At 43.4% G+C, this 26,898-nt stretch overlaps 1 protein-coding gene across 2 annotated transcripts in view; it reads right to left on the bottom strand.

Moving 5' to 3' along the window:
* Positions 1 to 26,898, bottom strand: part of SLAIN1 (SLAIN family member 1) — a 174,669-nt gene that overhangs the window by 20,916 nt on the left and 126,855 nt on the right. For both annotated transcript variants that reach the window (XM_085622075.1, XM_085622073.1), the window contains 2 exons: positions 25,523 to 25,699; positions 19,920 to 20,196 (listed from right to left, as the gene is read on the bottom strand). In XM_085622075.1, the coding sequence (XP_085478201.1) occupies positions 19,920 to 20,196; positions 25,523 to 25,699 (454 nt within the window). The remainder of the gene's footprint in view (positions 1 to 19,919; positions 20,197 to 25,522; positions 25,700 to 26,898) is intronic.

The following is a 26,898-nucleotide window of genomic DNA, read 5'->3' as shown; positions in this document are numbered from 1 at the left end:
TCCAGCAGGTCATTTTGCTCCCCCAACATATCCTTTTGAGGTGTTGCAAATTGATTATATTCACATGGAGCGATACAACAATCTCAAATATGTTTTGGTGGTGGTGTGTGCCTTCTCCAGATGGATAGAGGCCTACCCCCTGAAAGACAACACTGCTTTGTCCACTGCCAAAGTTCATCTGAAAGAGTTCTTCCCTAGGTTTGGTTTGCCACGCATTGTCTGGAGTGACAATGGAAGTGAATTTGTGGGCCAAATTATGAAAAAGGTATATGCCGGTCTTGGTATCAGGCAGAAATTCCATGCGGCGAACCATCCCCAATCAGCGGGTTTGGTAGAGTGCTATAACGGCACTCTCAAACTTAAGCTTGCAAAGGTACAGGCTAGCACGGGACTTGCCTGGCCCGATGCTTTACCTTTGGCTCTCCTATCCACTAGAACAGCTGTACATTCTCGTTTGGGACTCGGCCCATACAAGGTTGTTTTTGGGCGCCCGGCTAATGTTTGGGAATTCCCTCGCCCTAAAAAGTATTTTGACATACAGTATCCAATGCTGATTGACTACTTACATGACCTCACCACTAAATTACGTGTTCTCCACCTACAGGTTCAAAACGCTTTACCAGAGGCCTCCACAGACCCAGGTCATTCTATCCAACCGGGAGACTGGGTCTGTGTGAAAGATTTTCAGAGGACAAGGAATTTGGAACCTCGTTGGAAGGCGCCTCGACAAGTTCTTCTGGTGACACGTACAGCAGTGAAAGTCGAAGGGAAAAAGAACTGGATCCATGGCGTGCACAGCAAAAAGGTGCCCTTGCCCTTGCCTTTTGACCAGTGGGTCCGTAAGGGTGTAGGTGATTTTGAAGGCGAAAGGGTCCCCCGGTTTGTACCTTTCAGTAGTGCACACCTAGATGAAACTCGGTCAGAGAAAGAAGATGACGACGTTTTACAAGAAGCCGTACCGCCACATCTCCGATTGAACACTACAGATCCACAGACACTATTTCAGGACCAAACTGTACTGAACAGAACTCGATATAATTTAAGGCCTAGACTGGTCAAGGACACCTGAGATTTTCATCTCTTGCGTGACATGTATCATCTGTCCAGGTTGCAGGGTCACGGTAGGAGTCTTGGTTCGTGACCTGTATAGTGGCTAGGCCACTTGTCCTGTGTAGCCAGGGTCTTGTTTACTGTTCTTTCCTTCGTAAAAGAACCCTCATAACTATACACAGGTACCAGAGGCGGCATAAACTGGGTTACCGCTTAAGTGTAAAAGTGCAGCATCATCATAGGGTCTTTTTTTGAGTGTACGCTGCCCTCCACCCGGAGGAAGACCTTCTGGTTCAACAGTAGTGTCCAGACATGAAAAACAAAAAATGTGAGAGGGTTCGCATTTAGTGGATTAAAATCTCTTGGTCATTGTTTCCATTGTGACTTTATTCTTGAAAGCTTGATCAGAGAGTTAAAAGAAAGGAGTGCGGGGTGAGACGGGGTTACTAGTCTTCCGTACTCGTCATGATGTAGGGGTCAACATGTTTCAGCCTTCTGCAAGGGTCTAAAGGCTTTCATCAGGACCGTGGTTTTTAGGAATGGCGCTTTGTCGCTCCTAAAGTGAAACACTAGTCACTTGTTCTGAGTAAAGGGGTCAGATCAATAGTATCTGTACCTATGAAAGGGAAGAAAAGGTTACATTCACCAAAATTTTCTTAATCAAAGGTCATGAATTGTTGCTTCATGCGGTCGTCTAGGGCAACTACTTTTATGTGGGGAGGTAAGTGAGGATAGTGCGTAAAAACAAAGCAACTAGGCGGGAGTTAGGGACAGTTACGTGAGGTAACGAGATCGTGATCTCGGCGAGATGAAATTAAAAACACTATGAGACATTGCTTGGTTCATAACAAGACGTTGTGGTTAAAGAATTGTAAAGCCATGTGGATAATATCTAAAGTGTGTTTGTAAGCAATGGACTCTAATTGTTGACACAAGTATCATCAAAACGATTTGCCGCTTACTGCTACCCGAGTGAGATAGACTATATTACATCTTGTAAACAAACAATCGTTCGTGTTTCTCAACGGCATGCTGCGGTAATATGTCAATGCGTATTTACCTCAAGCTGGATTGGTAACATTCATACGTGGATGCCCGGGGGCAGGACGAGAATTCATTTCTGTATTCAAATATAGGACAGAAAGGTAAATTAGGAAGACCTTACTTGAGTTTGGAAGTTGTACCAACACTGCGGCGGCCATCGGAGCTTACCGATTCTCGCACGTCTTGTGTCTGCATCTGCCTCTTCTCGCGGTGCACCCAATCAGATTCGTCCGGTTAGAATCACCGTTAAGAGATGCGGACGTAGTGAAGGTCAAAGAAAGACTTCACGTTTTACGGTAAAGATTGGCAAAGTACCGTGGTTGGCTCGGTACAAACGTGTGTTCGAACCCATTAAATGAATATAGGTTATTTTTATGTGGGATGGTGTTCACTAAAGGAGGCGAGATATTGTTGTACGTGATTTAAAAATACATAATGTTAGTGTATTATCTTGCCAGGTCAAACTATCACGATAGATTTGGAATATGTTAGTAGGGGAACTACGATACTCTCATGATTCAAAAATAGGATGGTGGGATGAGAATGCGTTGTGCGTTGTGAGCGTGCCTTGGTGAATGAATAGATCAGATATTACTTTCTTGTTTGTTTCAAAAATTCTTGTAATGGGATGTTCACGTAGCTAAGGTGTACCATGGTATATTATCGTTAAGGCCTTGTTTGTCCGTGGACAAGCGATCAATCCAACGTTGTTCTTTTTCATACAAGATACCTTCGGCATTGTAGTTGACAGTTCTTAAACTTTCTAGGACTACCCATTTGAGGTCACTGGTGGCATGGTTGTGCTCTATGAAGTGTCTACTCATTTTGGTGGTAGCTCTTTTGCAGTTCACGTTGCTTTTGTGTTCTGTGATTCTCAATTTTATTTTTCGACAAGTCATTCCGATATATTTGAGGTCACATGGGCAGGTGATCATGTAAATTACGTGGGTAGTGTTGCAGTTAGTGTGCTGTCGCAATGTCCACGTAAGGTTAGGAAGGAGTTGGATGGTTTTGGTCACTTTTGTTAGACTGCAGACTGAGCACGTCCCGCAAGGATAGTGTCCTGTGATTGGTGCCAAATTCCATGCTGCTGTTATGGTTCCTGTGCTTGTTTGTAGAGCAGGTCTGGTGTGTACTAGAAGATCTTTTATGTTCTTTGTTCTTTTGTTGGCAAACCTTGGTTTAGGCCATTGTAAGGTATCAGAGGTTAGAATTCTCCAATTTTTGTTCACAATCTTTTTCACTGTGTTGGACATAGTATTATAAGTGGTGACACACGTTAGTAGATCATCTGGTTCTGCCCGTGTTGATGTCTGTAAAAGGTTTTCTCTCGGTTGGTACAATGCTCTTTTCTGACACTTCCTTATGATTTTTACTGGATAGTCCCTTTTGATTAGTTTCTCACCCAATTCTTTTGCTTGAGTTTTATAAGTTTGAGGATTGCTACAGTTCCTCTTGAGTCTAAGGAACTGACTGAATGGTAGATTGTCTCTGAGAGGACGCGGGTGGAAGCTATTGTAAGACAGCAAGCTGTTCTTTGCTGTTGGTTTGTGGTATGTCTTGGTTTGGAGAAGATTATTCTCTGAATAGATAGTTATATCTAGGAAGTCAAGTTTGTGTCTGTCAAAAGTGCAGGTGAATTTTAAACACTCGTCTCTGGAGTTGATCCATATGAGGAAGTCTCCTAAAGATTCAGCAGTATCTTCCCAAATCATAATGACGTCATCTATGTAACGTTTCCAGAATTTTACTTTGGTCAGGTACGGATTGTCAGGGTTGTGAATGTATTTTTGCTCAAAGTCACTGACATACAGGCCCGCCACACTGGGAGCAAAAGTGCTGCCCATCGATGTACCGTGACATTGTCTATAGAGGGTGCCATCGTACTCAAAAAAGTTTTCAGTTAGAGCTAATTTGCAACACTGAAGTATGAAGTGTCTCGGTGTTGAGTTGGTCCAAGGTTCCGAGAATAGCACATTTTCAAGTGTGTCTAGTGTCTTCTGTTGGGGGAGACTGGTGTATAAGCTTTCCACGTCTAATCCTACCAGGTACATGGTGTTCTCATTGTATACCTGGTTGTCCAGTTGGTTGAGGAGGTCACGTGTGTCCTTCAGGTACGTTGGTGTTCGTTGTACAAGAGGTTTGAGGAAATGATCGGCAAATTGTGAAAGAGGTTCCAACACTGACCCAATTCCTGAGACAATTGGTCGTCCTGGTGGTGGAGATCTATTCTTGTGTGTTTTTGGTAGGGAATAGAAATATGGTATTCTTGGTGATTTGGTCATAAGGAAATCTGCTTCGTGTTTTGATATCCACTGGTTCGTCTCAGCTTCTTTTATCATGGATTTGATGGTACTTTGCAGTCTTTTTGTTGGGTCAGTGGTAATCTTTTCATAGAATTTATGGTCTGATAGTAGGTTTTGACATTGGATATCGTATCCTGATTTGTTCAAGAGGACGATTCCTCCCCCTTTATCCGCAGGTTTAACAATTATGTCTTCATTGTTGTTTAGTTCTTTTATTGCCAGCCTCTCTCGTTTGGTGATGTTCACAAAAGGTCTTTGGGATGAGGGTTTGATATTGTCCACTCCTTTGAGGATAGCTTGTTCGAAGGCTAATATTTCTATGGGGACCAGATGGTTAGGTGGACAAAAATTGGATTTTGGTCTGAGGCCGGTGTCACTTGTTGGTGTATCGTGCTGTTTGTTTTTGAAAAAAGCTTTCAGTTTTATTTTTCTACAGAATTCTGAGAGTTCGCACTTGACTTTGAATAAATCTAAAGGGGGGGTGGGGACGAAACCTAGTCCTTTGTTCAGTATTTCCTCTTGATCTTGGGTTATCGTGGTGTCCGTTAGATTTATCACCAGGGATTCATGTTGCTGGGGCCTGGTTGGTCTCTGGACATGCTCCTGGTGTATATCTGTCTCTCTTGATCGTTCCAGGATACTTCTTTTTTCCTTCCTCATTGGGTGGACCGACCTCTCCCTAAAAAAGGCGGCCGTGGGGTGTTCATCATAGGGCCCATCATGTGTGGTCCTTGTAAATATGGGTTCATCCATCCCTGAAAGTTAGGTGCGAATGGTTGGTAAAGTTGTTGTGGTAGGTCATAGAACTGTGGCGTTGACCAATTTGCACCTCTTCGTCGTCGATTTCGTCTGTATTGACCTCTTCCTCGTCTAGTATAAGAGCCTTCATCACCGCTCCAATCCGAGTTATTGCTAGATGTTTCGCCAGTGGAGTCTTCATCATAATGGTCAGGTATAGTGTAATCTTCTCTGGAGTAAGGGTGCATCTTTTCAACTGAGAATTTTTTGAGATCCTTACTCAGTTTCTGTATTTTATTCTGAGTAATATATTCCTTGGTCTCATTCATTTCTCTGTTGATCTCCTCAAGTTTCTTCTTGTATATTGTGAGTTGAACCGTTGTTTTTAATCTAGCTTCACTTGTTTGGATTTGGATTGTGAGAGCTTCTACCAACCTTGTAGCTGTTTTTATAATTAGGACTAAATAGTCTCTGGTACACTTCCATGATATGGAAGACCAGTCTTTCCTGAATAGTAAGTCTTTCAGGAAGATCCGTGGAGCATTTTGTATCCATAGTCCTTTTGGTGCCGCATTTGCGCGCAAATATTCCTTCATTATAATGCCATGGATGGCAGTTCGTACCTGGTCTTTTTTCATCTCCGTCAATTCGTCCCACTCACTTGTTTGGGTTAATGTTTGAGCTAAATCTTTGTCTTGTAATAAGGATGATTCGCTGAGAATCGCATTCACCTCATCCTCAGAATAACTTAATCCCTGGTTGTCCGCCATGTTGCTTGTCTTTGAAACAGTTTTTATGATCCTGCACTATTCTGTGTCAAGAACCGCTTTTTGTGATTCTTAGGGGTATTACTGCTACCACTTTCAATGGAGACTCAGCCTCTATTCGGTGGTCAATCCAAGTTTCGAAAGAGTTTCCCACAGCTGCACGCTGCTTAATTACAATTTATCAAAGGGAGGGAAAAAGAAGCTGTGGTCCATTCGGCTTCCTATGTGTAATACAAAAAATCAAAAGGGAGTGGACCACTTGTCCTGTGTAGCCAGGGTCTTGTTTACTGTTCTTTCCTTCGTAAAAGAACCCTCATAACTATACACAGGTACCAGAGGCGGCATAAACTGGGTTACCGCTTAAGTGTAAAAGTGCAGCATCATCATAGGGTCTTTTTTTGAGTGTACGCTGCCCTCCACCCCGGAGGAAGACCTTCTGGTTCAACAGTAGTGTCCAGACATGAAAAACAAAAAATGTGAGAGGGTTCGCATTTAGTGGATTAAAATCTCTTGGTCATTGTTTCCATTGTGACTTTATTCTTGAAAGCTTGATCAGAGAGTTAAAAGAAAGGAGTGCGGGGTGAGACGGGGTTACTAGTCTTCCGTACTCGTCATGATGTAGGGGTCAACATGTTTCAGCCTTCTGCAAGGGTCTAAAGGCTTTCATCAGGACCGTGGTTTTTAGGAATGGCGCTTTGTCGCTCCTAAAGTGAAACACTAGTCACTTGTTCTGAGTAAAGGGGTCAGAGTAAGGGTGCATCTTTTCAACTGAGAATTTTTTGAGATCCTTACTCAGTTTCTGTATTTTATTCTGAGTAATATATTCCTTGGTCTCATTCATTTCTCTGTTGATCTCCTCAAGTTTCTTCTTGTATATTGTGAGTTGAACCGTTGTTTTTAATCTAGCTTCACTTGTTTGGATTTGGATTGTGAGAGCTTCTACCAACCTTGTAGCTGTTTTTATAATTAGGACTAAATAGTCTCTGGTACACTTCCATGATATGGAAGACCAGTCTTTCCTGAATAGTAAGTCTTTCAGGAAGATCCGTGGAGCATTTTGTATCCATAGTCCTTTTGGTGCCGCATTTGCGCGCAAATATTCCTTCATTATAATGCCATGGATGGCAGTTCGTACCTGGTCTTTTTTCATCTCCGTCAATTCGTCCCACTCACTTGTTTGGGTTAATGTTTGAGCTAAATCTTTGTCTTGTAATAAGGATGATTCGCTGAGAATCGCATTCACCTCATCCTCAGAATAACTTAATCCCTGGTTGTCCGCCATGTTGCTTGTCTTTGAAACAGTTTTTATGATCCTGCACTATTCTGTGTCAAGGACCGCTTTTTGTGATTCTTAGGGGTATTACTGCTACCACTTTCAATGGAGACTCAGCCTCTATTCGGTGGTCAATCCAAGTTTCGAAAGAGTTTCCCACAGCTGCACGCTGCTTAATTACAATTTATCAAAGGGAGGGAAAAAGAAGCTGTGGTCCATTCGGCTTCCTATGTGTAATACAAAAAATCAAAAGGGAGTGGACCACTTGTCCTGTGTAGCCAGGGTCTTGTTTACTGTTCTTTCCTTCGTAAAAGAACCCTCATAACTATACACAGGTACCAGAGGCGGCATAAACTGGGTTACCGCTTAAGTGTAAAAGTGCAGCATCATCATAGGGTCTTTTTTTGAGTGTACGCTGCCCTCCACCCGGAGGAAGACCTTCTGGTTCAACAGTAGTGTCCAGACATGAAAAACAAAAAATGTGAGAGGGTTCGCATTTAGTGGATTAAAATCTCTTGGTCATTGTTTCCATTGTGACTTTATTCTTGAAAGCTTGATCAGAGAGTTAAAAGAAAGGAGTGCGGGGTGAGACGGGGTTACTAGTCTTCCGTACTCGTCATGATGTAGGGGTCAACATGTTTCAGCCTTCTGCAAGGGTCTAAAGGCTTTCATCAGGACCTCACATAAAAGTAGTTGCCCTAGACGACCGCATGAAGCAACAATTCATGACCTTTGATTAAGAAAATTTTGGTGAATGTAACCTTTTCTTCCCTTTCATAGGTACAGATACTATTGATCTGACCCCTTTACTCAGAACAAGTGACTAGTGTTTCACTTTAGGAGCGACAAAGCGCCATTCCTAAAAACCACGGTCCTGATGAAAGCCTTTAGACCCTTGCAGAAGGCTGAAACATGTTGACCCCTACATCATGACGAGTACGGAAGACTAGTAACCCCGTCTCACCCCGCACTCCTTTCTTTTAACTCTCTGATCAAGCTTTCAAGAATAAAGTCACAATGGAAACAATGACCAAGAGATTTTAATCCACTAAATGCGAACCCTCTCACATTTTTTGTTTTTCATGTCTGGACACTACTGTTGAACCAGAAGGTCTTCCTCCGGGTGGAGGGCAGCGTACACCCAAAAAAGACCCTATGATGATGCTGCACTTTTACACTTAAGCGGTAACCCAGTTTATGCCGCCTCTGGTACCTGTGTATAGTTATGAGGGTTCTTTTACGAAGGAAAGAACAGTAAACAAGACCCTGGCTACACAGGACAAGTGGTCCACTCCCTTTTGATTTTTTGTATTACACATAGGAAGCCGAATGGACCACAGCTTCTTTTTCCCTCCCTTTGATAAATTGTAGTGGCTAGGCCCCCAGGACTTGCATTGTCATAGGACGGCTCATAATCACAGCCAAGTGAGTAAGGAAGATTGCCGTGAGCAACAATTTTAGAGGATGGATGTCAAACTGGGAAAGAATAATAAGAAGGAAGAGATGAGAAAGAAATATTGTAAATTAGTGTACAGTCAATGTGGCATAACATTGTGTGTTCTTATGTTTTTTAGTACCTTATTGGCTTGTGTAGGTTGGATTGTTCATGCTATGCAGCACAAATCTGTCCCTACTTCTATTTCCTTGCCTCTTCATTCTACTATCACCCCACATCAATTACATACGCTTCCCCAACATGAACTAATCAGGAGAACAGAATATTTTAACAATTCATTTGTCCAGTTATTGCATCAACACCAATTGGTAGTCAACACAACCGACTGTTGGGTGTGTGGACTTATGCCTCATACCACAGAAAAAGGGATGCCATATTTAGCCCTTCCATTTTCTTATGAAGGTTCCGCTTGGGCCTATTTTGTGATGTTTTCAAATGCATATCAGAACCGATTTAGACGTCCAGTTGGTTCATATGGTAGTGGACAAGATTTTAGTCATAGTTCTCAGATAAAAGAAATAGTGGCTATGGCTAGAATTGTGGAGAATAGTAGGGTTCCCGTTGATGAGAAACGGGCATACGATGGTTGGAACGGGACTCGTTACATTACTAGCCTTACAGATAGAGTTAAACAGGGAAAATCTCCACCAATTTGGACTGTGCCTCATCGAGGTAACTTTTGTTTACAAATGAATGGCCAGACTACTGACACTGGACAAGGAAAGAGTTTTTGTTCCCATACATACATTTACACATCTCAGAATTCACCACCGTTAGTGCCATCCCGTATTTTGTCTGCCACGATAGAACCTACACGTGGCTACCGTCGCATTTTTCAGGAACGTGCTATATAGCCTTTCTTCTCCCTCCTACATACACTGCTCCTTCGGGACATCACAGAAACAGATATGGCAGAGGGATTATTGATTCTAAAGACACGGCAGGACAAGAGGGAGGTGATTTCCTTAAAGGATTTCTCCCTTTTTGGGGCCCAATGGCCAACAGTAGAAACATGAGACAATTGGTTTGTGTTGTTGAGACTACCATAGATGTCACTGTGGGAGCCTTGAGTAATCTCACAGCTGAACTTCAGGCGGATCGTCTCATGACATTGCAGAACCGGATTGCTCTGGATGTTATTCTTGCGGATCATGGTGGAGTTTGTAAATTGATCGGATCTATCTGTTGCATTTATATACCTGACGATGCCCCTACGGTATACCAAGCCATCTCCAAATTACATGTGATCTCCGAGTCGATTCATCAGGACGAAGGAGATTGGTCTTTATTGGAATGGTTTTGGGGATTACTGTCCAAATGGGGATGGAAGGTATTAACCTTCCTTGGAGTGGTTTTGGCCATCATTTATTCCTGTTGTCTCTGTATGCAGTGTGGCCCCGCCATCTGTGGTCTTTGTGCCACTATGTGTGTTCCAAGGCCTATGTCACGGAAGACGGAGAGCATTAAAATGATGTTGCAGCAACAGCTTGATGACCACATGGCCATTGACGTCGACTCAGATTAAAATTAGTCTGTGCGTCTTGCCTGAGTAATGGCAAAAGGAGGGTCTGAGGTAATTCAGTTTTCTGATCCCGTTCGTATTTAGCCACCATTTTGTGTCCCGCCGCCATTTTATGTTGCCCTCACTCAGGCAGCACGGTGAACGAGGTGTTGTTTTCCCTCTTCCTACTGCAAAGTGTCAAATAACCTCCTGCCTCTGTTTAAAGCTGGTGTCAGGGTCTGGCCGACTCCACTAATCCTCATCTGGTTTGACTGATCCCTGCCTCGACTATCTGTTGGTTCGCACCATTCTTTCCTGACTTTATCTTATCCTCTGGCCTTCGCTATTCTTTACTCGTATTCTCTCATTTCACAACTGTCCTCCGGGGCATACAAATGTGTCCTGCCACCTGCAAGTCGAATTATAAACACTACCACTGATTAACTTGTGGGGAAGGGTGACAAACACAGTTGGAAGAGAGGCTTATTTGAGTTACTTAATATCTTGTTTTCACATTCTTCTCATTGGTTAACGCTGTATGCATTGGGAGTGTTCTTTGTGAATATGTGTGTTATAAAAGATTGTGCGCCACGAAGTAAAGGGGAAGTCTCCTAAGAACATACCGAGTGTACTTCTGGGACAACTGTACTTAGCTGCAGCTAATAAACTTTATCTTCTACGCCTAACGGAGTGTCCCGTGTCTCTGTTCGACAAAGCAGGTGAACTCAGGAGATTAAGGCGTACCCTGCGCCGCCAGGCCCATAAGGTCCAGGTTCTTCAGATAAGCAGGCAAAATGCCCTTCACACCAGCCCTGGCAGTCAAGACATTAGTGCTTTGTAAACATATGTACATGTCACCCATATTGCAGCCTGGCAGATGTCATGGGCAGGCACTCAGCTGGCCATCGCAATGGAGGCTGCTTTTGTCCTTGTGGAATGGGCTCTCACCTTCTTGGGATGCTACTTAACCATTGCGTAGCAGATCTTGATACAGAGAACTATCCACCTCTCCAGGGTCCGCTTCTGTAGTGTTCCTTTTCTTCACCATGGAGAAAGAACCACACAAAAAGTTGATTGTCCACCTGGTGTTTCTTGGTGTGATCGATGTAAAAGCTTACAGCCATTTGATGTCCTGCCAATGGAGTCTTTCCCCTCTTTTGTGGGGTGTGGGTGAGTGAAGAACGCTGACAGAGTGATTGACTTCCCAACATGAAGACATAAAGTTAAAAATGTTGTTGAGAATGCCGCTCCAGACCCCTCAGCACCAACTTTCCATGAAAATGGTAGTGGGAGGTATGGAGGATGCACTGGAACTTCTGGAGTTCACACACATGACGAGCTGATGTTATCACAATAAGGAAGACTTCAAAGTTGGGAAATGCAGCAAGCAACTATGCATCTGCTGAAAGGGCAAAAGACCAAATGTTGAGGTCGGACTGTGGCATCACAATCAGCTTAGGAGGGAACATGTGTGTCAAACCCAAACTTGTCTCATCACAACGGGTGATTTAAACAAGGACAGAGGTTCTGGTAAATGTAGAAAGGTAAAAAAGACCAACAAATAATGTTTAATAATGCCCATTATAATAAAAACTTCCTCCTACAAGGAAAAGACGAACTCACGTCAGCACTCTGTGTAGGCGCTTAGCGCTTTGAAATATCGGGTCTAAACCTTCGTCAGGGGGAATTTTCTGTTACCGTGAATCAATCGACATGCGTCTTTGAATGCATGTCGATTGATTCACGGTAACAGGAAATTCCCCTGACGAAGGGTTAGACCCGAAATGCATTGGGTACTTAATGTTACTGGAAGTTATACACGTTACTTCAAAGTCGTTTGCTCAACATGAGATTGATTATGTGAAGGAGCAAAAGTTTTCTGAAGAACTTTATTAAAATTATCAATACAAGCAAAATGACAAAAGAGTTATTGATTTTCCTTTGACTTCGTTGAGATAATTCAAAGCGCTAAGCGCCTACACAGAGTGCTGATGTGAGTTCGTCTTTTCCTTGTAGGAGGACGTTTTTACTGTATACTTCACACACCTCGCTCGATCAGGAGGTGGCCCTCTCTAGCACCTAACCTATTGACATTGGTTAATATTAGAATTTTGGATTACTACGGAGTGCGGTCGGTCCATATTGATTTGTATTAATAATGCCCATTGCAAGGACTTGCTGGGCAAACTATAAAATAAAAGAACATCCAACACCTTTGCTTGTAAAGGATCAGTTTTACAAGCACCACACTAGGCCAACTACTTTGTTACATCTACCGTCAGATTTGGATTTTTATGAAAAGGCACCTTGAAACAAGGATGAAATCCACAACCTGAGGCAGATCAAAAGCAAATAATTGCTGTCACTTGATCTGCATCCATGTAGGTGTAGATTGCACAGATTTAGGTGGATGACCCAGCCCTATTGCTGCAACAGTAGATCCTCCCGACGAGGTAGCCTGATCGGAGAACAGATGGTCGTGCCCAGAAGTTCCAGGTATCACACTCTACTGCCTCAGTCTAGAGCCATTAAGATGACTCAGGCCCGATCGTTCCTGACCTTTTTCAGAATGCAGAGGAGGAGAGGAAGGGACAAGAAAGCAGTGTCCTTGCAGAAACTCCAATTTGCAAAACATTCAGAAATGTGTGTTATAGACAGTGGCAAAAAGATCTAGCCCGGGTTCTCCCCACTGTTGGAAAATCTCCTCCACCACCTTAGGACATATACGCCTCCCATGATCTGCGAGATGCTGCCTGCTCAGCTCACCTGCTCAGTGTTGTCCATGAGAACCTAGGCCTGCCTCCCCTTGGTGGATTTCAGGAAGGCCTTCAGAGGCAGATGAATGGCCTGCAACTCCAACAGATTGAGGTGGAGCTATGCTTCAGTGGAAGACTGAGGTCCTCTGACCTCCACCTCCAAGCTTCAGCCATGTGGCAAAGAGAACATCATAATACAAGAAGGATGTCCAGAAAAAGGGACAGGAAAAGTCTAGCATAACCCTTCCAGGTTATCTAGATAAACTAGCTATCCAGCATTGCTATTTTTTTCAATAGGTGAAAAAAGGTGACCCCGCCGCCCACCAGAAGATAGTGGCTTAAGTGCGGTGATGTCAGCGGTTTGAAGCAGCAATGCCAATAGGAGATGGTAGAGACTTGATCTGCTGCTGCTATTTGTGATGGTGTGTCCTAGATCCAAGTCTGTCCAGAAAGAAATTGTAGAGCTATCGGGTATCGGGCGTGCTGAGAAAGATATCTCTGCTGGGATTAAACTGCCCTGGAATAACCCAAAGCTTCCTTTACTGCTGATGAAAATGTGTTTCTGGGGAGGCTAGTACCAGAAAGTGTGCCATGGCTCTGCTGCTTTTGATTCACTTCAGGGAGGATTCAATCCATTCAAACCAGCCACTTATTCATGAGGGGCATGTCCGAGTGTGGATTGGACATGTCCAGAGAATCCAGTGACGTGCATCCAAGAATGTTGGTGCAGTGTGACAGCTGTGTCCAAAAATGGATAATGGTGTACACAATTTAAGGTGGCACTTCAATATCTGTTAAGATGCATTCAAAACATAATTAACCAAATCTATAAATGGCTTTTTTGCGGTCCAGTAAGCTGATCTCTAAGTTTAGCCAATAGCCATAAAACATGAATATAACAGGCTACAAGGCAGGGTCCATTAGCTATGGGATGGCAAGGCTATCAGAAGCAAAGTATTTTCAGATCAGGGTCAAACTTCTTTGAGACTCTTTTGGGAGAATAGTGGCAAAAGGATTCGGATTTTGCTTCAAGAAGGAAGTCTAGAGTACCAGACTTTCCAAGGGGGGATGAAAAGGCAAAGTGGGAGATGGGGTCACCCAGAGGAGGGCTAAGGTGTCTGCCTGTGGTCTAATGGTCCGCGAAAAGGTTTTTCCCATGCAACCATGGCAGGATCCAACACAGTCTCAAAGAACAGAAGCAAACGATTTGCCACTGAGCGTCAGCATTTCAAGATCACAGTCAAAATGTTTGACCACACCTTGGCAAAGGGCAAGGTCACTTCCAAGGCTCAGCTGCTTTTCATACCACAGTTGCAAATGAGGAGACATCTTTTGAAGCAGGGCCAGAGGGGGATGGGATGTTCCCTTTTGTTGAAATGTCTACTCCACTGCTAGTCTAGAAATAAGTCAGCATCAACGTTATTTTGGGGAAGGATGTTATCAGCCTCTGAAAAATCATCTTTTGTGTGGCCATGGTTTGTAATAGGTATTTAGAAAGTGTTGGAGCCAAACAACTCCTCTATCAGGGCAAAAGTTGCCCATGAGAAAGTGCTGTGCCAGGGAACCCTGATGTTTGCCTTAACTTTGGCTCTTGCCACATTAAGAATTTTATCTGACAGTTTTGCCTGCAGCAGCATTGTCGGCTCAATGGGCAGTGTCTCCTTCGAAGGAGGATTCCATTAAAAGGGTGGTAGTGACGCCTTGGCAAACTCAACTATTTCTTGAGCACTGGGACCAAAGAACAAACAGACACAATGTCAGGATGCATCTGGGCCATCAGAGTAGCCAACAATGCAGTAATGTTCTCCACCTTGGATAAGGCAACGAAGAGGATATTGAAGTCATCCTAAACAAAGCCAGCACAGACAGCCAGAATATCTCAATATATACAGGGTTGGCTGGTGGACCTAGATCTTGGGTCTCATGATCTTTAATGTCAAGGTGTTATCCAATGACGAGGACGTGTACTGTATAAGGAAATGCTCCCAGTACTCTAAATGGTGAGAAGAACTGTACCATTTTCTCAAGGAAGAAAAGGACTTCTTCCCCGAAAAACAAAAAGTGCCTGAGGAAACAGAACTATTAGGAGATAGCTCTCTGACAGGTGAATGTCCCTGCGGGCCTAAGTGAACAACAACTGGGCCTTCTGCTCTGTGATAAGATTCAGATGCCTGGAGGCCTAGAAGTTCCAGGCCGCAGGGTGATGTTTCCAACACAGAAACCAAATACAGTTGTCATGTGGGTCTGAAAACATCATTTTGTCGCAACTCTGACAGGACTTAAACCCTGAAACTTTGGGAGGACACAGTTGACCTAGCTACAGTCAAAATGGGTAAAGGAGGAATTTCAATGGTGAGAGACTGAGGGAGAGCTCCTGACTCACGTTCTGAGGCCCAAAAAATAGGAAGTAACAATACACAGGAGTATAACCCGTTAACCCAGGAGAGACCGGGCGCAATGTACAACAAAAAACAATGTCTCAACTGGAGAATATTTTGGAGGGGGAACCAATTTTGACCAAGTGAGATAAATCACATAAGAACCAAGGGGCAAGAAGGGAGACCACAGTATAGATAGAGTAAAAAAGGTATTTATACAATTGTGCAAGTAGTTAGGGAAGCACTACAATACATTCACTTGTAAAATGACCTAAGCACACAACGTAACCAACTGAACGTGCTGGTGAATAGTGAGCGACGCAGTGATACAGAAGTGTGAAAAACAGCATGAACGGCGCAAATGAAAAAAGGGGTACAAGGGTCAACAAACAAGATAAATATATACAGTAAAGTACAAGAAATTAATTGGGATGTTTTAGTTGACCACAGGAAGGCCTTAGTTCTAGGCTGTGTCGTCGACGGCGTTTCGACCTGGATGATTTCAGGTCATCATCAGGACTGAGGTCATAGATTTAAAGAGTAATGCTTCTAAAACCAAAGGAAAAGAGAAAGAGTCAAGAGAGGTCCAAAAGACAGCAGAAAATGCGAAAGAGGTGAGTTACGTGATGGGTCATACCTGATGCAAATCATGCAGGACTCGAGTAATAAAGTAGTTGAAGGGACACTGTGTGACTCAAGATTCTGTGAATAAAAAAGGGGGGGGGGGTGGAGTTAGGGGTGTGTCAGGGGTGGGTGAGGTGAAGTACACCAGGATCCGAGGGGATAACAAGGTAATTACCAGGATCCAAGAGGGACAGAGCGAAGGATGATCGTCCGACCTGAGCGCGGGGAGGATCGGTGGGGCACAAGGGCGGTTGCTGCAAAGGGAAAATCAATATTCAGGATTTGCGGCAGGGGTAAAATTAGAGATTAAGAATATGAGGGCAGCCACAATTAAGGAAGAGACGCAAACCTTGTGAGGGTAGTCGTGTTCTCAATAGAAGGATGGTAGGACCAGGGTCGAGCAGAGTGGCCAATTCTAAAGGGAAGCAAAAAGCGTAAAAATAATTACTACTGCCGTAAGACTTGACCAAGTAACCACTAAAACGGGGGGGGGGGGGGGCCTGTATGGCAAACTTACTTGTTTCAAAATTCAGAACGACAGGTCCACGACGAGGGAGTGAAACTGGTTAGGGTAGTCCTATTTTCAATTGAAGGATGGTAGGGCCCATGTCGATCAGAATGGCCAATACTAAGGAAAGCAAAAAAGGGGGCGTAAAACTTAATTAATACAGCCGTCAGGCTTAACCAAATAACCGCTAACCAGGGGCCTATATGGGAAACTTACTTCTTACGAGGTCCAAACCGACTGGTACACGACGAGGGAGTAAATCCAGGGCCAGGGAACAAACCGCAAAGCCGTCGGAGAAAAACTTCCGATCAGTACTCCCAAACATCACTGACGAATAAGGAGACGAACCCGGAAATGGATAACGTGCCCACGTGACCACCGGAACGTAAAGGGAGAACTGGAAAGGTGAAGTGGAAGCGCGATGAGGTGCCCCGGGGGTGCCGGTGAGTGAAGGTGGGGAAAGAAGGGGAGAACAGGGAAATAGGTAAGGTACAGAGAGAACGGCGGATATTATATCAAATAGTTAATCCACCGGGGATTGGACAAATTATCTGAGGAGAACAATGCAGGTTCAATGAAAATTCAAAAAAAGATTCAAATAAACGGGATGTTCAATAGGCAAAATTAGAATCTTGTAGAACACATAGTAACAATCTCGATCTACGTAATGCTGGTATTACATGAATTGCATAAATGACATTAAACAATTCAACATCAGAGCAATTACAGAACAAATTGACAAAAAATTGGTAAGGACGGAATAGAGGATAACAAAAAAAGTGTGGGAGTAGGAGGGGAAGGGGCGGGGGGGGGGAAGGGGAAATGGGAAGGAACAAAGTCAATTAGTACAGAGACAAAAATTACAAACAGATGCAATCGAATATTTATGTGGCTGTAAGAACTGTATTCCATTCATCAAAAGTATTGAGCCCCTTTTCCACTGTGTTACAACGGGCAATCCATCTGCATTCGCATTTATTGAGGAGCAATTGTAAATTACCTCCTCTGAGAGGAAGTTTCGGGCAATCAATCACCTGCCATATCAGATCGGTTTCAGCATGATTTTTTTCTTTGTAATGGCAGACCAACGGTGCTGTCTCAACACTACACCTGATGCGACTTTGATGTTGGAAAATGCGGGATTTTACCATCTGTGTGGTCTGGCCAATATATAGCAGGTCACATGGACAACGTATGGCATAGATGACATTTGTCGAACGGCAATTGGTTAGGTGACTGAGTTTATATGTGTGGCCATCACTAACAAACTCTTTAGTGTTGACTGTAAATTCACAAGCTACACATGATTGACATTTGTAGTGCCCAACAACTGGAGGGAGTCCCCACAGTGAGGTGACAGTTTGATTTTTCTTATCATTTTGTGGCCATGTGATGGCATGAACAAGTTTGTCAGCAAGATTATAACCCCTTTTGAAGGAGAACAAAGGTGGTTCTGTAAAGGGTGCGTGGAACCGAAGGAGAGGCCAATGTTTTTTAATCACGCTATTTACAAGGTTACTGGATGGACTGTTATCCATTTCCGGGTTCGTCTCCTTATTCGTCAGTGATGTTTGGGAGTACTGATCGGAAGTTTTTCTCCGACGGCTTTGCGGTTTGTTCCCTGGCCCTGGATTTACTCCCTCGTCGTGTACCAGTCGGTTTGGACCTCGTAAGAAGTAAGTTTCCCATATAGGCCCCTGGTTAGCGGTTATTTGGTTAAGCCTGACGGCTGTATTAATTAAGTTTTACGCCCCCTTTTTTGCTTTCCTTAGTATTGGCCATTCTGATCGACATGGGCCCTACCATCCTTCAATTGAAAATAGGACTACCCTAACCAGTTTCACTCCCTCGTCGTGGACCTGTCGTTCTGAATTTTGAAACAAGTAAGTTTGCCATACAGGCCCCCCCCCCCCCAACGTTTTAGTGGTTACTTGGTCAAGTCTTACGGCAGTAGTAATTATTTTTACGCTTTTTGCTTCCCTTTAGAATTGGCCACTCTGCTCGACCCTGGTCCTACCATCCTTCTATTGAGAACACGACTACCCTCACAAGGTTTGCGTCTCTTCCTTAATTGTGGCTGCCCTCATATTCTTAATCTCTAATTTTACCCCTGCCGCAAATCCTGAATATTGATTTTCCCTTTGCAGCAACCGCCCTTGTGCCCCACCGATCCTCCCCGCGCTCAGGTCGGACGATCATCCTTCGCTCTGTCCCTCTTGGATCCTGGTAATTACCTTGTTATCCCCTTGGATCCTGGTGTACTTCACCTCACCCACCCCTGACACACCCCTAACTCCACCCCCCCCCCTTTTTTATTCACAGAATCTTGAGTCACACAGTGTCCCTTCAACTACTTTATTACTCGAGTCCTGCATGATTTGCATCAGGTATGACCCATCACGTAACTCACCTCTTTCGCATTTTCTGCTGTCTTTTGGACCTCTCTTGACTCTTTCTCTTTTTCTTTGGTTTTAGAAGCATTACTCTTTAAATCTATGACCTCAGTCCTGATGATGACCTGAAATCATCCAGGTCGAAACGCCGTCGACGACACAGCCTAGAACTAAGGCCTTCCTGTGGTCAACTAAAACATCCGAATTAATTTCTTGTACTTTACTGTATATATTTATCTTGTTTGTTGACCCTTGTACCCCTTTTTTCATTTGCGCCGTTCATGCTGTTTTTCACACTTCTGTATCACTGCGTCGCTCACTATTCACCAGCACGTTCAGTTGGTTACGTTGTGTGCTTAGGTCATTTTACAAGTGAATGTATTGTAGTGCTTCCCTAACTACTTGCACAATTGTATAAATACCTTTTTTACTCTATCTATACTGTGGTCTCCCTTCTTGCCCCTTGGTTCTTATGTGATTTATCTCACTTGGTCAAAATTGGTTCCCCCTCCAAAATATTCTCCAGTTGAGACATTGTTTTTTGTTGTACAAAAAATAGGAAGTGACACCAGTTTCTACTTGGTGCCCAATGTACTCTGGTGTCAACATCTTCAAAGGCAGAGTCACAGGTAAAGCCACATGCTAAAAAAATATTGCCGTCAGACATTTTCCTGGAAAAGCCAGAGGCCTGAAAGGATAATTCATAACGTGTGGAATTGCGGAAAGATGTATCCATAAGAATGCATCCATTTTGGGAAGAGAAAGGAAAGACAGCACCTTTTCTATTGATGTCTGTGCATTTAGGCTGCCAGAACTCTAGGACAGATCTGAACATGGTCTATGCAATCGGAAAATTGAATGGGGCCTTTATATTAACAATAATATTTGTATAACTACAGCTGTCCCGTTAATGCCTCCATCAATTAGTACATGATATAACTTCACCAAAATGAGAGAAAAAAAACATATTTACAAATAACTGCTTCTATTGTGGTTCCATTACTGGTACTACACTAGAGCGTGGAGTATTACATGACCGCATACATTTCCTTATGCTCAACCAAGTCAGAGCACCATAAATGAGAAATGAATTACTGGTAATTATTAGAAATAGCTATATATTACCTGCGGGGGGGCTGTGCGATTTTGGTCCGAGGTATGCTACTGCCCAGTGCCGGTCTAGGAAGACCACTGCGTGCTACACTTGTTTGGATCGGTGTCTTGTTTGGCATAGGGATACCACTGTTAGAGTGATACTGGAGGCTGCCGGAGATGGGAATGCTGCTGTTGTTGCCTTGAATTGTAGGGCTCACGTAGGCCGTGGCTTTAAGAGGTTGTCTTGTGGGTACTGGAAAATGCCCCACGCTGTGTGTTCTATGCTGAAGTTGTCCTGGAGCTGGAACTAGAAAATTGGAGGAGATACTTAAAAAAAAATACAAAACTAAATATAATCAGCAACACCTCTCAAACAACAAAATCTACTAGGCTACCAAATACTTCATTAAATATGGCCCATACTGGTTCAATCTATCTTTTTGTGTGAGACATTTATTGAGAGCTGTAAAGCCTGGTTTCCTGTCAGCATTTAGAAAGAGGCATCAATCAAGAACCCACACAAAAACACAATCATTCGGTGCCTGATAAAAGAAATTCAACGTTGCTCTCCTTAAATAGTTGTAAGCAGGGATAATGCACAGCTTGCTTGGCAGGGATCTGTGGGCTCTGACCTCCCCATGACACTGACTGTGAAAAAGTCCCAGGTCGCAGAGGAACATTGTAATTAAGACAGTCAAGATTCCACACTGGATGAAAGTTGACTTCTATTAATGAACCTCATTTGCAGGGGACACGCTTATAGAGTGCTCTGAGGTCACCACAGAGCTACTGGCATGGTAATTGTGGAATATCGGTGATGCAAAGAGTTTACTAAGCAAAAATGGAGCATCATTTTCAGTCCTTAATTTGTGTCCGTGGTTGTAGGTGGTCAGAACCATCACTTATTTTTGGGACCAGGATTTCTTATTCATCATACGACTTTGATCAAGAATGAGACAGACAAAGGCAGAAAAGGGAGAGGTGGAGAAAAAGGAAAAGGCCACTAAGGGATAAAGCAGGGATTAAAGAAAGCCTGTAAGATTTAGATAAAGAGACAGGAAATGTAGGTTGATGGAAGAAAAAGGAACGATGTGGAATGAATATGGGAATCAGACAACAGGAGGACACCCGTATACCCAGTTGAGACCTGGGTTATGAAGGTATGTAACAAAAATATTTGGAAGACCATTAATAAAACATGCACATTTTAGTTGCAAAAAGGAAGAACAGGGAGACTCAAAGGGTTTAAGAGAGATGCAAGAAGCATTCTGTATTTAGAACAGGTATGAACAAGAGAACAGTATCAGCACTGTTTACAATTGAAGTGAGCATAACCTGAAAAAAACTTGTGCACATAAGTGCTCGTGAAACATAATGTGAACGGCGCAAGTGACAAGTGGCACAGCAGGGAGCGGCGCAGGACAGACAATACCAATATTTACAAGATACTTTTCGGTCCACGAGTAGTTGTTTACAGAAATTAAATTACAGTGGATAGACAATTTTGTGAACCATAGATTTGCGCCAAGAGTTGCGCTGGGAGGTCAACGGTGTTTCACTCTGTAGTAAATTAAGGTCATCTTCAGGACCAGGTTGTGCTGATCTGGATGTAGAACCAGGAATGGAAACAATGGATCCTGGAGGGGACTATAGATGCCAGGGGCCACGGTGCAGCACTGGCCTGGGTGCACCAGAGAGATAATCAGGGAGCTGGTGGGACTTAAAGTCCTAGTGAAATGTGGGAGTCCAGCTTCATGTAGTTTAACCGGTATCAGGGCATGGATATCCGTTGTCAGTAGATCAGGAGGCTGAGCACCGGCGTCGTGTGGAAGGCGTCCGGTGACTTGAGGTGGAAACGAACCTGGGAAGGGAATTCTTATTTAGAGATCCATTGGGCTCCTCAATGGGATGGAGAACCATCACCGGCGTGATTCGGCTATAGTGGAATGAATATAGGCTTGGCTTTTAAGAAAACCTTTGAGCCGCTGCATCTTTTTTGCTCTAATCATTTTAAAATGCCTGAAGCGTGCGACAACAAAAGCAAAAAGTGCAGATGATGAACGAATCAAACATTCATCCCCAGTCATAGATCTGGGTTTAATCCATCGTTTTTTGGTTCACCACACATCCCCAGTTTGGACCCAACCATATGTAAATCAGTCTTGACCCGGCTCCACATGGGAACAGTCCAACCCGAACTGCCAGGCCAGGTCCTCTCTGGACAAGATACAAGCATCCTGGGACCGGTTTTGAGGTAACACCTCTCACCAGCCAGGCTAGCTTGAATCCAGTGGCACAGTGAGCATGGGCACATGTCTGGGCATACCCTTCCCACTTAGGATGATAAAAGCAAAAAGAGCAGATGATGGACTGAAGTCTGAGACAGCAAATGTGTCTGCAATATCAGAGGCAACATTACCATATTTGAAGTGGGATGGACAGGCATTAGCCAATATCAAGACTTTCCCCTTTATAGAAAAAAACTTGTTCCTATTTTTTCAAATGCTGCAGTAGTAGCAGCTGTAACGGAAGCATTGATCTGCACAACAGTCAGTAAGTGAGACCTGAAACCAAGTGCCCTACTCAAGGCAGCAGCGGAAGTGTTATCCATTTTTCATAAGAGCAAAGTAGTTAAGATTTGAAGATTTGGAGCTAAGGGGAACATCGAAAAAAAGTGAGTAGAGTATTACAGGTACCGGGGCATTTCTTCAAAAGGTGCAATTCATAGTGGACGCTTCTTCGGAGCAAGGCGTTTTGAGACGTTGTGTAGATTTGATTCTTTGGGACCTTTTTATGGTCTGGCTTGACATGGAGCTATCGTCAGACAATTATGTGATCATTACTAGAGAGCAACTGTGGCTCCACCCACACGTTGGGAGCCAGGAGTACATGTTTTGACTGGGAAGAAGTTGTATTTCCACAAAAAAGTCCTTGCCCTCCAGGGGCGTATTATAGAAAGGGGCAACAGGCATATGTGCCCGCTTTGCGCCCCACCCAGGGCACTTTGGTAATACAAAGCTTTCTTTAATACACCCCTTTATGTAAAACAGATAACCCTGGCGCACATATAGCGTCTGCGCTATCACCAGAGGGTGTTCCCTCATTTGCATCTGGGCATGGCCCCATTCAAGTGAGGGAATCCGTTTGCCTCTGCACCCGCTCTGTATTATAGACACGGGCGCAGAGACAAAGAAGCTGTCAGGAGGCACACTGATAGTGTGCCACCTAAAAAGTGGCAGACTGTCAGTGCAGCCCCGATAGCAGCCCTCTGGGGGGGTGTAAGGGAGTCCCATGGACGCCCCCAGACATCCCCTTGCAGACAGGTGCAGTCACTCACTGCACCCGCCTGCAGTGGATCCCTAACTCCCCCTTAAAAGTGCAGGCGAGTACCTGCACAGTGAAACTCAGAGCCACTTCTTCAAAGGCGCTCCGTATTTCACTTGAATGCCTTGCCCCCAGGGCAGCACGACTTTGCGGCTGCAATGGTAGCAGTTCATTCAATATAATATGGTGCACTCCCCTTGTTTGAGCAGAGAGCACCATATCCTGTAATATGGACCTATATATCTGTAATTATTTTGTGTATTTACCCAGCTGCTTAAGCTTGAACTTATAGGGTCATACACATGCCATTGGAATGCTTTTTAAGTGTCTTCGATAACTAGACACTTTATGTTGTTTTTCTCTGGCAGCAGTGAAGATGGGAGGAGGGCAGTCATTCACCTACATGGATTTTTAGGTCTGGCTTGACAGTACAACTGTCACCTGACCTTTTAACCTACACCAATATTATTTTAATGCTCTTTGCTTCCACACTAATACATATCTATATCAACGTTATTTACTTGTTATGCTTTACATTACCATAAAGCAATCCTTTAAAGCCAGACCTTTTGGCATTGCCAATGCTTGTCACTGGATATGTGCAGGTTTTCTTTTTTTTTCTTAAGACGGGGGTATGTAGGCGTAAGGCTTGCTATGTGATTTAGGCCTATAAAGTGGACCAAGGTTTCAGTGCTCGTCATTTCAGGAAGCTTAAAACTTAAGTGTTTCTGTGGGATTTTTCTCATATGACTGTCCAGCCTGACTGCAGCATGCATAGCAGTGGGAAGAGTTAGGTAGGACAGACAGGTCAGTTAGTGGACCATTACTGTACTCTAGAAACAATCACTATACCTGAATGGAAGATTCTAAGTTATGTTCTGAGTGAGGTTCTACTGTTAAAGGTAGATTCTGTTTAAATTTGGCACTTTTGGTGATTTCCTTGCTGTAGAGGTCCAGATTGAGATATTTGTGAAGTCTGAAACCTAGAGATTTTGCAGATTTCGTGATCTTAAGGAAGACGTATAGAGGGTGTAATTTAGCAATTCAACCTTTGAGTAGCTTAGTAATGATTGAATGAGCTCAGGCTTTTGTCTCCTAAGTATAGGGCTTATCGTGGACGTCCAGGAGCTCGTATCAAATAGACACTAGGCTGAAGTGTCAATGTTCTGTTCCGTTGATCTGTAGGTACAGTGGTGTATCATCCACGTCCTGGTGGAAGTCGATTCTAGTGCTGGAGAAAATCTCACTTAAGGTACAACACAATGGTTGGACAGTAAATTAACAAGCATGAAGCTCAGAAACTCCCAAAGGAACATTTATGGACTGCTATGAAATTGACTATTTTAATGTGTCTTACCAGCACTTTAATACTGTGACACTGATACCCATAATTTGGCATAAAGTGTGTCAGAGGATGTTGCAATTTGTCGAATCGAAGGCTGAGGACAAGACTGAGAGTAGTACCATGAAATGTTTTCCCTCTGCGTGCATCATCTATGATGTTGCGCATAGCAGTGTCTGGGTGACAATGCATTTCGTTATAATTTGTTAATTGCACCCATTTTTATATGTAGCGGCCAAGCATGGCCCATCTATGGTACAACTGAAAACACGCCCTGTGCAAGAGAGGAATTAATTTTGTAAGACATCAGCATGTTTCCTGGCAAGGTATGTTGGCAGCAGGTCTGAGAAGAATGGTGAGGCTTGTTGCTTGTGAAAGCTAGTCCCAAGTCAGTTTTAGAAATGTTACCAAACAAGGTTCATGCTGCAGAGGGAGCTCTCTGGGAAGGGGAACACACTCAGGTGTTGCCTGGAGTACATGCATGGTACTTAATGTCATTCCTAATCTTCTGGATTCTGTGTGAAGTGAAAGACGTTCTACCATGAGGCAATTGTAAAAAAGTAGGGGGGTTGGGGCAAATGGGTGACATTATGTTCGTTTGTTCGATGCCAGGAGGGCAAAGAGCAAAAAAGAAAAAAGGAATGAGTCGACAAGTAAGAATTAATTGAATTGACATAGTGACCCTCCCATGGCTGTAGAAAAGAACAAGAGACACAACATAGGAGGTGTAGGGACAATATTGTGAATCAATCTTAAGACCATACAAAGGAAACACAATTGACTATGAAACGTGATTTGGAGCCAGCAGAGAAGGGAAGACAGATATGAGAAGAGATCAGGGGCTTGAAAAGGAGCAGGGAATGGGGTCTTTAAAATAAGAAAAACTGAGGCATTAAAGGCAGGCTGAAGGACAAAAAGATTTACAGTGGAGTCTTTGAATGTGCAAAGCAAAGGAACAAATACTCACTGCTCGATGGTAATCTTGAAATCCCATTAGCAGCCCCATGCAAATTGGAGTCAAAGCTCTGGCTGTTTCTTACAGTGATGGGCGAGACAATGGTGGCAGTGGGGCTGTTGCTACTGCAGCTGATGTTGCTGGTTACTGGAATACGAGCTAAATTAGGCATGCTTCTTCGGAGCTTGTCTGCAACAAACAAAGACAGTGGTGGGATTACAGGAGGCAGAAGATCAGATTATTCACAGTCGATTTCAATGCATAGTTTCAATGCCATACAAAGCAACCCTCCATAATAGGAATTTTAGCAGCAAATTCAAGTTAATTATTCATAGATTTAGTATAGCTTACCTTAAATATTTCGCATGACTTTTATTTCCTGTTGACACAAGATAGAAGTACCACAAATGTATGCACTATATGCTAAATCAGAAAGGAGGGACATGGAAAAAAAAACAGCAATATATGCGTAGAACATGAATACAAATCGTACTAAATTAAAGAATAGATTAAATAAAGGCAACTAGGACAAATATATATATATTATTTTTTACTGAACATTAGCCAAATAGATTTATGTTTGCCTTGCAATTATACTCAATGAAAAACAAAAGTAATGCACCTCGGAATCAATCACCCAGACTTTGAACAGGTGTACCTTGCCCGTGTGCCTATGACTCGGTCAATGTGCTCATGCTTTCCTAAATAAGCAAACACCTAAAAAGTGGTGTTCAAAATATAAAGATGAATGTGTTCGTTAGACTCAGGCTCCCTATTTTGTACCCTAGGTAAAACATCTATATTATTTCAGCAAAAGATCTGTGGTCTATATGTCCCAGAGAAGACCGATCAACTGAAGGTGATGGTGCCTTTCGGGTTAATTAGATGATTGATGTAGTGTCAAAAAATTACCTATTGTAAATTTAAGCAAGTGGTTAGGGATCATTTACCCTCATATTGCTGAAAACAAGTTGGTAAAGTACGTCTTGGAAGGTTATTCTTGATTAAACCCACAATCATATTGGAGTAAAAAAAAATTGCGAGAGATCAGACAAAACATTTTCTGGCTTTGATATATGCCATATTACATAAACACATTTTCACTGATGCTTTTTTTTTTTTTTTTTTTACAGAGTATTATATAGCACGAACTTGACCCGAAGGTATCGGGTATCAGAGCGCTTTACACGAGCACCAGTTGCATTACATGAGGACACATTCATTTTTGTTAGACACAGGGAGATTAAGTGATTTGCCCAGGATCACAGAATGTTCAGGGTCATTGCCGAGACTCGAACCCGGTTCCCCAGATGGGACGTCGACCGCCCTAGCCATTAGGCCAACTCCCAGGGTCGGATTGGTAAGGCGGGCACTCAGGAAATGGCCGA

Source organism: Triturus cristatus, chromosome 8, assembly GCF_964204655.1.
Source record: "Triturus cristatus chromosome 8, aTriCri1.1, whole genome shotgun sequence".
NCBI lineage: Eukaryota > Metazoa > Chordata > Amphibia > Caudata > Salamandridae > Triturus > Triturus cristatus.
Note: the sequence above shows the minus strand (reverse complement) of the source record. Positions and strands in the feature narration are given on the sequence as shown.